This window comes from Scyliorhinus torazame, chromosome 12 (assembly GCF_047496885.1).
Source record: "Scyliorhinus torazame isolate Kashiwa2021f chromosome 12, sScyTor2.1, whole genome shotgun sequence".
NCBI classification, from domain to species: domain Eukaryota; kingdom Metazoa; phylum Chordata; class Chondrichthyes; order Carcharhiniformes; family Scyliorhinidae; genus Scyliorhinus; species Scyliorhinus torazame.
The window spans coordinates 222,040,841-222,055,532 of NC_092718.1; the positions used below are offsets into that span (position 1 = coordinate 222,040,841).

Consider the following 14,692-nt stretch of genomic DNA (forward strand, 5'->3'; position numbering starts at 1 on the left):
GTTGGTCAGTGGGTACAGGGTTGGGTTATGGGTTGGTGAGTGGGTACAGGGTTGGGTTTGTGGTTGGTGAGTGGGTACAGGGTTGGGTTATGGGTTGGTGAGTGGGCACAGGGTTGGGTTATGGGTTGGTGTGTGGGTACAGGGTTGGGTTATGGGTTGGTCAGTGTGTACAGAGTTGGGTTATGGGTTGGTCAGTGGGTACAGGGTTGGGTTTGTGGTTGGTCAGTGGGTACAGGGTTGGGTTATGGGTTGGTCAGTGGGTACAGGGTTGGGTTTGTGGCTGGTCAGTGGGTACAGGGTTGGGTTATGGGTTGGTGTGTGGGTACAGGGTTGGGTTATGGGTTGGTCAGTGGGTACAGAGTTGGGTTATGGGTTGGTCAGTGGGTACAGGGTTGGGTTATGGGTTGGTGTGTGGGTACAGGGTTGGGTTATGGGTTGGTCAGTGGGTACAGAGTTGGGTTATGGGTTGGTCAGTGGGTACAGGGTTGGGTTATGGGTTGGTCAGTGGGTACAGAGTTGGGTTATGGGTTGGTGAGTGGGTACAGGGTTGGGTTTGTGGTTGGTGAGTGGGTACAGGGTTGGGTTTGTGGTTGGTCAGTGGGTACAGGGTTGGGTTTGTGGTTGGTCAGTGGGTACAGGGTTGGGTTATGGGTTGGTGTGTGGGTACAGGGTTGGGTTATGGGTTGGTCAGTGGGTACAGAGTTGGGTTATGGGTTGGTCAGTGGGTACAGGGTTGGGTTATGGGTTGGTCAGTGGGTACAGAGTTGGGTTATGGGTTGGTGAGTGGGTACAGGGTTGGGTTTGTGGTTGGTGAGTGGGTACAGGGTTGGGTTATGGGTTGGTCAGTGGGTACAGAGTTGGGTTATGGGTTGGTCAGTGGGTACAGGGTTGGGTTATGGGTTGGTCAGTGGGTACAGGGTTGGGTTATGGGTTGGTGAGTGGGTACAGGCTTGTGTTATGGGTTGGTGTGTGGGTACAGGGTTGGGTTATGGGTTGGTCAGTGGGTACAGGGTTGGGTTATGGGTTGGTCAGTGGGTACAGGGTTGGGTTATGGGTTGGTCAGTGGGTACAGGGTTGGGTTATGGGTTGGTCAGTGGGTACAGGGTTGGGTTATGGGTTGGTCAGTGGGTACAGAGTTGGGTTATGGGTTGGTGAGTGGGTACAGGGTTGGGTTATGGGTTGGTCAGTGGGTACAGGGTTGGGTTATGGGTTGGTGTGTGGGTACAGGGTTGGGTTATGGGTTGGTCAGTGGGTACAGGGTTGGGTTATGGGTTGGTGTGTGGGTACAGGGCTGGGTTATGGGTTGGTCAGTGGGTACAGGGTTGGGTTATGGGTTGGTGAGTGGGTACAGGGTTGGGTTATGGGTTGGTGAGTGGGTACAGGGTTGGGTTTGTGGTTGGTCAGTGGGTACAGGGTTGGGTTTGTGGTTGGTCAGTGGGTACAGGGTTGGGTTATGGGTTGGTCAGTGGGTACAGGGTTGGGTTTGTGGTTGGTGAGTGGGTACAGGGTTGGGTTATGGGTTCGTCAGTGGGTACAGGGTTGGGTTTGTGGTTGGTCAGTGGGTACAGGGTTGGGTTTATGGCGAGTACTTTGGCCACACTGACTGATTCTTGGCTCTGTTTGTGATCTCTGGACATTGCTGGGTCCCTGCCGGTCACTGGGTCAGTTTGTAATTTTATTCTTTCACTTTCTTACAGGCCGAGTGTAAAAAGGGATCGTAAAATTCAGAAAATCACCAATGCCACGCGAGCTTTCGTGTTCACTAACATCCTCCTGGTGGGATTTGGAATCACCTGTCTGATTCCCAACCTCCCCCTCCAGGTAACCACCTGCACCGGCTCCCCGCTGCAAAGAGGGGGGACCGGAGGGGGGGGGAGGGGGGGAGAGAGAGAGGAGGGTAGAGGGAGAGTGCCCCCCACCCAGTGGATGCTGACTCTTGTTTCTGAATTAGTCACTGACTCTTCAGCCAAGTGAGGCCTCGTGTGTGTGGCCATTCAGTGAGAGTCACTGGGGGGAGATATGAAAGGGTTTCCTATTGGTCACTGGGTTCTGTCTTACAAACCCGAACACTATCGTCCCAGCCCCTTCCTGCTGTTAATGCTCAGCACTATTTGGCAAGGCTCCGTGGACCCTCATTGCCCTTAAGTCCATTATCCACAGGAGCAGAATTGGGCTATTCGGCTCATCGAGTCTGCCCCGTGTGGAGTTTGCACATTCTCCCCGTGTCTGTGTGGGTTTCACCCCCACAACCCAAAGATGTGCAGGGTAGGTGGATTGGCCACGCTAAATACCCCTTAATTGGAAAAAATTAATTGGCTATTCTAAATTAATTTTTAAAAATCAAACAAAAATGGATCCTAACTGCCGACTCGACCTGCACATTAACCTTGTAAGAGTCTCCCAAGTCCCTTTGTGCTTCTGCTTTCCGAAGCATTTCCCCATTTAGAAAATAGTCTATGCGTAAATTCCTCCTCCCAAAGTGCATAACCTCACACTTTTCCACATTGTATTCCATCTGCCACTTCATTGCCCACTCTCCTAACTTGTCCAAATCCTTCTGCAGCCCCCCTGCATCCTCAATACTACCTGTCCCTCTACAGATCTTTGTATCATCTGCAAACTTAGCAACAGAACCTTCAGTTCCTTCTTCCAGATCATTGATGTATATTGTGAAAAGTTGTGGTCCCAGCACAGACCCCTGACGCACACCACTAGTCACCAGCTGACAGTGCAGCACTCCCTCAGTACTGACCCTCTGACAGTGCAGCACTCCCTCAGTACTGACCCTCTGACAGTGCAGCACTCCCTCAGTACTGACCCTCTGACAGTGCAGCACTCCCTCAGTACTGGCCCTCTGACAGTGCGGCACTCCCTCAGTACTGACCCTCTGACAGTGCAGCACTGCCTCAGTACTGACCCTCTGACAGTGCAGCACTCCCTCAGTACTGACCCTCTGACAGTGCAGCACTCCCTCAGTACTGACCCTCTGACAGTGCGGCACTCCCTCAGTACTGACCCTCTGACAGTGCGGAACTCCCTCAGCACTGACCCTCTGACAGTGCAGCACTCCCTCAGTACTGACCCTCTGACAGTGCGGAACTCCCTCAGCACTGACCCTCTGACAGTGCAGCACTCCCTCAGTACTGACCCGCTGACAGTGCAGCACTCACTCAGTACTGACCCTCTGACAGTACGGCACTCCCTCAATTCTGACCCTCTGACAGTGCGGCACTCCCTCAGTACTGACCCTCTGACAGTGCAGCACTCCCTCAGTACTGACCCTCTGACAGTGCAGCACTCCCTCAGTACCGACCCTCTGACAGTACGGCACTCCCTCAGTACTGACCCTCTGACAGTGCGGCACTCCCTCAGTACTGACCCTCTGACAGTGCAGCACTCCCTCAGTACTGACCCTCTGACAGTGCGGAACTCCCTCAGTACTGACCCTCTGACAGTGCGGAACTCCCTCAGTACTGACCCTCTGACAGTGCAGCACTCCCTCAGTACTGACCCTCTGACAGTGCAGCACTCCCTCAGTACTGACCCTCTGACAGTACAGCACTCCCTCAGTACTGACCCTCTGACAGTGTGGCACTCCCTCAGTACTGACCCTCTGACAGTGCAGCACTCCCTCAGTACTGACCCTCTGACAGTGCGGCACTCCCTCAGTACTGACCCTCTGACAGTGCAGCACTCCCTCAGTACTGACCCTCTGACAGTGCAGCACTCCCTCAGTACTGACCCTCTGACAGTGCGGCACTCCCTCAGTACTGACCCTCTGACAGTGCAGCACTCCCTCAGTACTGACCCTCTGACAGTGCGGCACTCTCTCAGTACTGACTCTCTGACAGTGCAGCACTCCCTCAGTACTGACCCTCATTGTTTTCTATTCTTTGCAGATTCTCTCTTTCATTCTCCACACCATTGTGCGAGGATTCATCCACTCGGCTGTGGGAGGTCTCTATGCTGCTGTGTGAGTAACAAAGATTATTGAACAGAATCCAGATGTTCCGGCTCCTCGCCCCGGGCGTGACCGTGCGGCCCCATCGCCCCGGGCGTGTCCATCTGGCCCCTCGCCCCGGGCGTGTCCATCTGGCTCCTCGCCCCGGGCGTGTCCATCTGGCCCCTCGCCCCGGGCGTGACCGGGCGGGCCCTCGCCCCGGGCGTGTCCGTGTGGCCCCTCGCCCCGGGCGTGACCGTGCGGGCCCTCGCCCCGGGCGTGACCGTGCGGCCCCCTCGCCCCGGGCGTGACCGTGCGGCCCCTCGCCCCGGGCGTGACCGTGCGGCCCCTCGCCCCGGGCGTGACCGTGCGGCCCCCTCGCCCCGGGCGTGACCGTGCGGCCCCCTCGCCCCGGGCGTGACCGTGCGGCCCCCTCGCCCCGGGCGTGACCGTGCGGCCCCCTCGCCCCGGGCGTGACCGTGCGGCCCCCTCGCCCCGGGCGTGACCGTGCGGCCCCCTCGCCCCGGGCGTGACCGTGCGGCCCCCTCGCCCCGGGCGTGACCGTGCGGCCCCCTCGCCCCGGGCGTGTCCGTGCGGCCCCCTCGCCCCGGGCGTGTCCGCCTGGCCCCTCTCCCCGGGCGTGTCCGCCTGGCCCCTCGCCCCGGGCGTGTCCGCCTGGCCCCTCGCCCCGGGCGTGTCCGTGCGGCCCCTCGCCCCGGGCGTGTCCGTGCGGCCCCTCGCCCCGGGCGTGTCCGTGCGGCCCCTCGCCCCGGGCGTGTCCGCCTGGCCCCTCTCCCCGGGCGTGTCCGTCTGGCCCCTCGCCCCGGGCGTGTCCGTGCGGCCCCTCGCCCCGGGCGTGTCCGTGCGGCCCCTCGCCCCGGGCGTGTCCGTGCGGCCCCTCGCCCCGGGCGTGTCCGTGCGGCCCCTCACCCCGGGCGTGTCCGTGCGGCCCCTCGCCCCGGGCGTGTCCGCCTGGCCCCTCTCCCCGGGCGTGTCCGTCTGGCCCCTCGCTCCGGGCGTGTCCGTGCGGCCCCTCGCCCAGGGCGTGTCCGTGCGGCCCCTCTCCCCGGGCGTGTCCGTGCGGCCCCTCTCCCCGGGCGTGTCCGTCTGGCCCCTCACCCCGGGCGTGTCCGTGCGGCCCCTCTCCCCGGGCGTGTCCGTGCGGCCCCTCTCCCCGGGCGTGTCCGTCTGGCCCCTCTCCCCGGGCGTGTCCGTCTGGCCCCTCTCCCCGGGCGTGTCCGTCTGGCCCCTCTCCCCGGGCGTGTCCGTCTGGCCCCTCTCCCCGGGCGTGTCCGTCTGGCCCCTCTCCCCGGGCGTGTCCGTCTGGCCCCTCTCCCCGGGCGTGTCCGTCTGGCCCCTCTCCCCGGGCGTGTCCGTCTGGCCCCTCTCCCCGGGCGTGTCCGTCTGGCCCCTCTCCCCGGGCGTGTCCGTCTGGCCCCTCTCCCCGGGCGTGTCCGTCTGGCCCCTCTCCCCGGGCGTGTCCGTGCGCCCCCTCGCCCCGGGCGTGTCCGTGCGCCCCCTCGCCCCGGGCGTGTCCGTGCGGCCCCCTCGCCCCGGGCGTGACCGTGCGGCCCCTCGCCCCCGGGCGTGTCCGTGCGGCCCCTCGCCCCGGGCGTGTCCGTGCGGCCCCTCGCCCCGGGCGTGTCCGTGCGCCCCCTCGCCCCGGGCGTGTCCGTGCGCCCCCTCGCCCCGGGCGTGTCCGTGCACCCCATCGCCCCGGGCGTGTCCGTGCGGCCCCCTCGCCCCGGGAGTGACCGTGCGGCCCCTCGCCCCGGGCGTGACCGTGCGGCCCCTCTCCCCGGGCGTGTCCGTCTGGCCCCTCTCCCCGGGCGTGTCCGTCTGGCCCCTCTCCCCGGGCGTGTCCGTCTGGCCCCTCTCCCCGGGCGTGTCCGTCTGGCCCCTCTCCCCGGGCGTGTCCGTCTGGCCCCCTCGCCCCGGGCGTGTCCGTGCGGCCCCTCGCCCCGGGCGTGTCCGTGCGGCCCCTCGCCCCGGGCGTGTCCGTGCGGCCCCTCGCCCCGGGCGTGTCCGTGCGGCCCCTCGCCCCGGGCGTGACCGTGCGGCCCCCTCGCCCCGGGCGTGTCCGTGCGCCCCCTCGCCCCGGGCGTGTCCGTGCGGCCCCCTCGCCCCGGGCGTGACCGTGCGGCCCCCTCGCCCCGGGCGTGACCGTGCGGCCCCCTCGCCCCGGGCGTGTCCGTGCGGCCCCTCTCCCCGGGCGTGTCCGTCTGGCCCCTCTCCCCGGGCGTGTCCGTCTGGCCCCTCTCCCCTAGCGTGTCCGTCTGGCCCCTCTCCCCGGGCGTGTCCGTGCGGCCCCTCTCCCCGGGCGTGTCCGTGCGGCCCCTCTCCCCGGGCGTGTCCGTCTGGCCCCCTCGCCCCGGGCGTGTCCGTCTGGCCCCTCTCCCCGGGCGTGTCCGTGCGCCCCCTCGCCCCGGGCGTGTCCGTGCGCCCCCTCGCCCCGGGCGTGTCCGTGCGGCCCCTCGCCCCGGGCGTGTCCGTGCGGCCCCTCGCCCCTGGCGTGTCCGTGCGGCCCCTCGCCCCGGGCGTGTCCGTGCGCCCCCTCGCCCCGGGCGTGTCCGTGCGCCCCCTCGCCCCGGGCGTGTCCGTGCGGCCCCTCGCCCCGGGCGTGTCCGTGCGGCCCCTCGCCCCTGGCGTGTCCGTGCGGCCCCTCGCCCCGGGCGTGTCCGTGCGCCCCCTCGCCCCGGGCGTGTCCGTGCGCCCCCTCGCCCCGGGCGTGTCCGTGCGCCCCCTCGCCCCGGGCGTGTCCGTGCGCCCCCTCGCCCCGGGCGTGTCCGTGCGCCCCCTCGCCCCGGGCGTGTCCGTGCGCCCCCTCGCCCCGGGCGTGTCCGTGCGCCCCCTCGCCCCGGGCGTGTCCGTGCGCCCCCTCGCCCCGGGCGTGTCCGTGCGCCCCCTCGCCCCGGGCGTGTCCGTGCGCCCCCCTCGCCCCGGGCGTGTCCGTCTGGCCCACTCGCCCCGGGCGTGTCCGTCTGGCCCCCTCGCCCCGGGCGTGACCGTGCGGCCCCCTCGCCCCGGGCGTGTCCGTCTGGCCCCCTCGCCCCGGGCGTGTCCGTGCGGCCCCTCGCCCCGGGCGTGTCCGTGCGCCCCCTCGCCCCGGGCGTGTCCGTGCGCCCCCTCGCCCCGGGCGTGTCCGTGCGCCCCCTCGCCCCGGGCGTGTCCGTGCGCCCCCTCGCCCCGGGCGTGTCCGTGCGCCCCCTCGCCCCGGGCGTGTCCGTGCGCCCCCTCGCCCCGGGCGTGTCCGTGCGCCCCCTCGCCCCGGGCGTGTCCGTGCGCCCCCTCGCCCCGGGCGTGTCCGTGCGCCCCCTCGCCCCGGGCGTGACCGTGCGGCCCCTCGCCCCGGGCGTGACCGTGCGGCCCCTCGCCCCGGGCGTGTCCGTGCGCCCCCTCGCCCCGGGCGTGTCCGTGCGCCCCCTCGCCCCGGGCGTGTCCGTGCGCCCCCTCGCCCCGGGAGTGACCGTGCGGCCCCCTCGCCCCGGGCGTGTCCGTCTGGCCCCCTCGCCCCGGGCGTGACCGTGCGGCCCCCTCGCCCCGGGCGTGTCCATCCGGCCCCCTCGCCCCGGGCGTGACCGTGCGGCCCCTCGCCCCGGGCGTGTCCGCCTGGCCCCTCGCCCCGGGCGTGTCCGCGCGGCCCCTCGCCCCGGGCGTGTCCGCGCGCCCCCTCGCCCCGGGCGTGTCCGTGCGCCCCCTCGCCCCGGGCGTGTCCGTGCGCCCCCTCGCCCCGGGCGTGTCCGTGCGCCCCCTCGCCCCGGGCGTGTCCGTCTGGCCCCCTCGCCCCGGGCGTGACCGTGCGGCCCCCTCGCCCCTGGGCGTGTCCGTCTGGCCCCCTCGCCCCGGGCGTGTCCGTGCGGCTCCTCGCCCCGGGCGTGTCCGTGCGGCTCCTCGCCCCGGGCGTGTCCGTGCGCCCCCTCGCCCCGGGCGTGTCCGTGCGCCCCCTCGCCCCGGGCGTGTCCGTGCGCCCCCTCGCCCCGGGCGTGTCCGTGCGCCCCCTCGCCCCGGGCGTGTCCGTGCGCCCCCTCGCCCCGGGCGTGTCCGTGCGCCCCCTCGCCCCGGGCGTGTCCGTGCGCCCCCTCGCCCCGGGCGTGTCCGTGCGCCCCCTCGCCCCGGGCGTGTCCGTGCGCCCCCTCGCCCCGGGCGTGACCGTGCGGCCCCTCGCCCCGGGCGTGTCCGTGCGCCCCCTCGCGCCGGGCGTGTCCGTGCGCCCCCTCGCCCCGGGCGTGTCCGTGCGCCCCCTCGCCCCGGGCGTGTCCGTGCGCCCCCCTCGCCCCGGGCGTGACCGTGCGGCCCCTCGCCCCGGGCGTGACCGTGCGGCCCCTCGCCCCGGGCGTGTCCGTGCGCCCCCTCGCCCCGGGCGTGTCCGTGCGCCCCCTCGCCCCGGGCGTGTCCGTGCGCCCCCTCGCCCCGGGAGTGACCGTGCGGCCCCCTCGCCCCGGGCGTGTCCGTCTGGCCCCCTCGCCCCGGGCGTGACCGTGCGGCCCCCTCGCCCCGGGCGTGTCCATCCGGCCCCCTCGCCCCGGGCGTGACCGTGCGGCCCCTCGCCCCGGGCGTGTCCGCCTGGCCCCTCGCCCCGGGCGTGTCCGCGCGGCCCCTCGCCCCGGGCGTGTCCGCGCGCCCCCTCGCCCCGGGCGTGTCCGTGCGCCCCCTCGCCCCGGGCGTGTCCGTGCGCCCCCTCGCCCCGGGCGTGTCCGTGCGCCCCCTCGCCCCGGGCGTGTCCGTCTGGCCCCCTCGCCCCGGGCGTGACCGTGCGGCCCCCTCGCCCCTGGGCGTGTCCGTCTGGCCCCCTCGCCCCTGGGCGTGTCCGTGCGGCTCCTCGCCCCGGGCGTGTCCGTGCGGCTCCTCGCCCCGGGCGTGTCCGTGCGGCTCCTCGCCCCGGGCGTGTCCGTGCGCCCCCTCGCCCCGGGCGTGTCCGTGCGCCCCCTCGCCCCGGGCGTGTCCGTGCGCCCCCTCGCCCCGGGCGTGTCCGTGCGCCCCCTCGCCCCGGGCGTGTCCGTGCGCCCCCTCGCCCCGGGCGTGTCCGTGCGCCCCCTCGCCCCGGGCGTGTCCGTGCGCCCCCTCGCCCCGGGCGTGTCCGTGCGCCCCCTCGCCCCGGGCGTGTCCGTGCGCCCCCTCGCCCCGGGCGTGACCGTGCGGCCCCTCGCCCCGGGCGTGTCCGTGCGCCCCCTCGCGCCGGGCGTGTCCGTGCGCCCCCTCGCCCCGGGCGTGTCCGTGCGCCCCCTCGCCCCGGGAGTGACCGTGCGGCCCCCTCGCCCCGGGCGTGTCCGTCTGGCCCCCTCGCCCCGGGCGTGACCGTGCGGCCCCCTCGCCCCGGGCGTGTCCGTCTGGCCCCCTCGCCCCGGGCGTGTCCGTCTGGCCCCCTCGCCCCGGGCGTGTCCGTGCGGCCCCTCGCCCCGGGCGTGTCCGTGCGGCCCCTCGCCCCGGGCGTGTCCGTGCGCCCCCTCGCCCCGGGCGTGTCCGTGCGCCCCCTCGCCCCGGGCGTGTCCGTGCGCCCCCTCGCCCCGGGCGTGTCCGTGCGCCCCCTCGCCCCGGGAGTGACCGTGCGGCCCCTCTCCCCGGGCGTGACCGTGCGGCCCCTCTCCCCGGGCGTGTCCGTCTGGCCCCTCTCCCCGGGCGTGTCCGTCTGGCCCCTCTCCCCGTGCGGCCCCTCTCCCCGGGCGTGTCCGTCTGGCCCCTGTCCCCGGGCGTGTCCGTCTGGCCCCTCTCCCCGGGCGTGACCGTGCGGCCCCTCTCCCCGGGCGTGTCCGTCTGGCCCCTCTCCCCGGGCGTGTCCGTCTGGCCCCTCTCCCCGGGCGTGTCCGTCTGGCCCCTCTCCCCGGGCGTGTCCGTCTGGCCCCTCTCCCCGGGCGTGTCCGTCTGGCCCCTCTCCCCGGGCGTGTCCGTCTGGCCCCTCTCCCCGGGCGTGTCCGTCTGGCCCCTCTCCCCGGGCGTGTCCGTCTGGCCCCTCTCCCCGGGCGTGTCCGTGCGGCCCCTCTCCCCGGGCGTGTCCGTGCGGCCCCTCTCCCCGGGCGTGTCCGTGCGGCTCCTCGCCCCGGGCGTGACCGTGCGGCCCCTCGCCCCGGGCGTGTCCGTGTGGCCCCCTCGCCCCGGGCGTGTCCGTGCGGCCCCCTCGCCCCGGGCGTGTCCGTGCGGCCCCCTCGCCCCGGGCGTGTCCGTGCGGCCCCCTCGCCCCGGGCGTGTCCGTGCGGCCCCCTCGCCCCGGGCGTGTCCGTGCGGCCCCCTCGCCCCGGGAGTGACCGTGCGGCCCCTCGCCCCGGGCGTGACCGTGCGGCCCCTCTCCCCGGGCGTGACCGTGCGGCCCCTCTCCCCGGGCGTGTCCGTGCGGCCCCTCTCCCCGGGCGTGACCGTGCGGCCCCTCTCCCCGGTCGTGACCGAGCGGCCCCTCGCCCCGGGCGTGTCCGTCTGGCCCCTCTCCCCGGGCGTGTCCGTCTGGCCCCTCGCCCCGGGCGTGACCGTGCGGCCCCTCTCCCCGAGCGTGACCGTGCGGCCCCTCTCCCCGGGCGTGACCGTGCGGCCCCTCTCCCCGGGCGTGACCGTGCGGCCCCTCTCCCCGGGCGTGACCGTGCGGCCCCTCTCCCCGGGCGTGACCGTGCGGCCCCTCTCCCCGGGCGTGACCGTGCGGCCCCTCTCCCCGGGCGTGACCGTGCGGCCCCTCTCCCCGGGCGTGACCGTGCGGCCCCTCGCCCCGGGCGTGACCGTGCGGCCCCTCTCCCCGGGCGTGACCGTGCGGCCCCTCGCCCCGGGCGTGTCCGTGCGGCCCCTCGCCCCGGGCGTGTCCGTGCGGCCCCTCGCCCCGGGCGTGTCCGTGCGGCCCCTCGCCCCGGGCGTGTCCGTGCGGCCCCTCGCCCCGGGCGTGACCGTGCGGCCCCCTCGCCCCGGGCGTGTCCGTCTGGCCCCTCGCCCCGGGCGTGACCGTGTGGCCGCTCTCCCCGGGCGTGACCGTGCGGCCCCTCGCCCCGGGCGTATCCGTCTGGCCCCTCTCCCCGGGCGTGACCGTGTGGCCCCTCTCCCCGGGCGTGACCGTGTGGCCCCTCTCCCCGGGCGTGACCGTGCGGCCCGTTCGCCCCGGGCGTGTCCGTCTGGCCCCTCTCCCCGGGCGTGACCGTGCGGCCCCTCGCCCCGGGCGGGAGTGTCCGGGCCCCTCGCCCCGGGCGGGAGTGTCCGGGCCCCTCGCCCCGGGCGGGAGTGTCCGGGCCCCTCGCCCCGGGAGTGACCGTGCGGCCCCCTCGCCCCGGGCGTGACCGTGCGGCCCCCTCGCCCCGGGCGTGTCCGTCTGGCCCCTCGCCCCGGGAGTGACCGTGCGGCCCCCTCGCCCCGGGCGTGACCGTGCGGCCCCCTCGCCCCGGGCGTGTCCGTCTGGCCCCTCTCCCCGGGCGTGACCGTGTGGCCCCTCTCCCCGGGCGTGACCGTGCGGCCCCCTCGCCCCGGGCGTGTCCGTCTGGCCCCTCTCCCCGGGCGTGACCGTGTGGCCCCTCGCCCCGGGCGGGAGTGTCCGGGCCCCTCGCCCCGGGAGTGACCGTGCGGCCCTGGGCAGTGAGCTGTGAATGTATTTTCTCTGCCTCCTGTTTCAATAGATGTTTGATTAATAACGGGTTAAAGGTTGTGGAGTTCAGGGTTCAATCAGATTTAATGCGGTTTCTCACTCCCTGTAACACCATTACCGTTATTCCCAGTTCCTGAAGCTGTTTTTCTCTCTGCTCCAGATATCCCTCCACACAGTTTGGGAGTTTGACGGGAATGCAGTCTCTCATCAGCGCTCTCTTCGCACTCCTCCAGCAACCCCTCTTCCTCGCCATGATGGGACCTCTGGAAGGCGACCCTCTCTGGGTAAGACACAGAGTAAAGCTCCCTCTACACTGTCCCCATCAAACGCTCCCAGGACAGGTACAGCACGGGGTTAGATACAGAGTAAAGCTCCCTCTACACTGTCCCCATCAAACACTCCCAGGACAGGTACAGCACGGGGTGAGATGCAGAGTAAAGCTCCCTCTACACTGTCCCCATCAAACACTCCCAGGACAGGTACAGCACGGGGTTAGATACAGAGTAAAGCTCCCTCTACACTGTCCCCATCAAACACTCCCAGGACAGGTACAGCACGGGGTTAGATACAGAGTAAAGCTCCCTCTACACTGTCCCCATCAAACACTCCCAGGACAGGTACAGCACAGGGTTAGATACAGAGTAAAGCTCCCTCTACACTGTCACCATCAAACACTCCCAGGACAGGTACAGCACGGGGTTAGATACAGAGTAAAGCTCCCTCTACACTGTCCCCATCAAACACTCCCAGGACAGGTCCAGCACGGGGTTAGATACAGAGTAAAGCTCCCCCTACACTGTCACCATCAAACACTCCCAGGACAGGTACAGCACGGGGTTAGATACAGAGTAAAGCTCCCTCTACACTGTCCCCATCAAACAATCCCAGGACAGGTACAGCACGGGGTTAGATACAGAGTAAAGCTCCCTCTACACTGTCCCCATCAAACACTCCCAGGACAGGTCCAGCACGGGGTTAGATACAGAGTAAAGCTCCCTCTACACTGTCCCCATCAAACACTCCCAGGACAGGTACAGCACGGGGTTAGATACAGAGTAAAGCTCCCCCTACACTGTCCCCATCAAACACTCCCAGGACAGGTACAGCACGGGGTTAGATACAGAGTAAAGCTCCCCCTACACTGTCCCCATCAAACACTCCCAGGACAGGTACAGCACGGGGTTAGATACAGAGTAAAGCTCCCTCTACACTGGCCCATCAAACACTCCCAGAACAGGTACAGCACGGGGTTAGATACAGAGTAAAGCTCCCTCTACACTGTCCCCATCAAACACTCCCAGGACAGGTACAGCACGGGGTTAGATACAGAGTAAAGCTCCCTCTACACTGTCCCCATCAAACACTCCCAGGACAGGTCCAGCACGGGGTTAGATACAGAGTAAAGCTCCCTCTACACTGTCCCCATCAAACACTCCCAGGACAGGTACAGCACGGGGTTAGATACAGAGTAAAGCTTCCTCTACACTGTCCCCATCAATCACTCCCAGGACAGGTACAGCACGGGGTTAGATACAGAGTAAAGCTCCCTCTACACTGTCCCCATCAAACACTCCCAGGACAGGTACAGCACGGGGTTAGATAGAGAGTAAAGCTCCCTCTACACTGTCCCCATCAAACACTCCCAGGACAGGTACAGCACGGGGTTAGATACAGAGTAAAGCTCCCTCTACACTGTCCCCATCAAACACTCCCAGGACAGGTACAGCATGGGGTTAGATACAGAGTAAAGCTCCCTCTACACTGTCCCCATCAAACACTCCGACCGTAACCCTCGCTCCTTCCCCCTGTGCCCTCTGACCTACATTGAATTTTGATAAACAGTGCCTTAATTTTAAATTCCGGCCTGTGTTTTCAAACGCCTCCTTGGCTTTGCACATCCCTATCTCTTTAATCGCCTTCAGCTCAGCACCCTTGTGACGGCACGGTGGTGCAGTGGTTAGCTCTGCTGCCTCACGGCGCTGAGGTCCCAGGTTCGATCCCGGCCCTGGGTCACTGTCCGTGGGGAGTTGGCACATTCTCCCCGTGTCTGCGTGGGTCTCACCCCCACAACCCAGAGATGTGCAGGTGGGTGGATTGGCCGCGTTACATTGCCCCTTAATTGGCAGAAAATAATTGGGTACTCTTAAAAATTAGTTAAATAAATAAAAAGCTCTGCAGCCCTCTGAGAGTTCTGCGTTCTCTACTTCTGGCCCCTCGAACCTTCCCAATTTTAATCACTCCCACATTGCTGTGCATTCAGCGGCCTGGGCCCTGACGTCTGGGATTCCCTCGCAAAACCTTTCCACCTCTTCTCTCTCTCTCTCTGTCTCTTCTCCTTTAAGACAATCCTTAAAACCAACATATTTTGATCCAGCCTTTGGTTATCTGGCCTGGTGCCTCGCTGAAGTGGCACGTTTGGTTTGAGAATTCCTGTGACCTGTGATTACAGGGTGTTGTGGAAGGTGTTGATTGTGTCTGTTCCCTTCCCCAGGTGAACATTGGTTTGTTGGGGGTCAGTATGATGGGGTTCTGCCTGCCTGCCTACCTGCTCTATTACAGACGGCAGCTGAGGAAGCAAAGACTGCAGAAGGCCGAGGATGCCAAACTCTTCATGAAAATCAATGGCAGCTCGAAACACGAAGCCTTTGTGTAGGCCCAAGGCTTCCTTCGCCACACTGAGACAGGACTCTCTCGACCAATGTTCACACTCGCTCCATCGACAGACCCTCAGTGAGACCTTCAGCAGTTTTCTGTTGGTGCCAGAAGCCCCTTTCCTGGGAACTGACGTCCTAATTTGATCAATATCGTGGATTAGTTGATGTGGGAACGGGGAATATCTATCGAGCTATCCTCCCACTAAGTTATTGGCCAAGGTCGCAGCTCTTGTGATTTTTTTCTTTTAGGTGGTTTTGTTTTCCTAGTTTTCCGTTCAGAGCCGGAGGCACAGGGTTCATGGCCCATTCCTCCCTTTCCCGCTCTCACTCTCTCTTTCTCTCTCTCTCTTTTTGTCTCCTGTGCACCCTCTCCCTCATTCTTTTTTTATCTCTCTCTTCCTCTCATTCTCTCTCTCTCTCTCTCTCTCTCTCTCTCTCTCATTCTCTCTCTCATTCTCTCTCTCATTCTCTCTCTCTCTCTCATTCTCTCTCTCTCATTCTCTCTCTCTCTCTCTCTTCCTCTCATTCTCTCTCTCTCTCTCTCTCATTCTC

At 67.9% G+C, this 14,692-nt stretch overlaps 1 protein-coding gene across 1 annotated transcript in view; it reads left to right on the forward strand.

The window, feature by feature from the left end:
* The window catches only part of LOC140387133 (large neutral amino acids transporter small subunit 4-like), a 27,478-nt gene extending 13,068 nt beyond the window's left edge, over positions 1–14,410 (forward strand). Inside the window, exons 2-5 of the mRNA XM_072470143.1 lie at positions 1,698–1,821; positions 3,900–3,973; positions 11,647–11,770; positions 13,978–14,410. Of these exons, the coding sequence (XP_072326244.1) occupies positions 1,698–1,821; positions 3,900–3,973; positions 11,647–11,770; positions 13,978–14,139 (484 nt within the window). The 3' untranslated portion in view covers positions 14,140–14,410. The remainder of the gene's footprint in view (positions 1–1,697; positions 1,822–3,899; positions 3,974–11,646; positions 11,771–13,977) is intronic.
* The last annotated feature ends 282 nt before the right edge of the window (positions 14,411–14,692 follow it).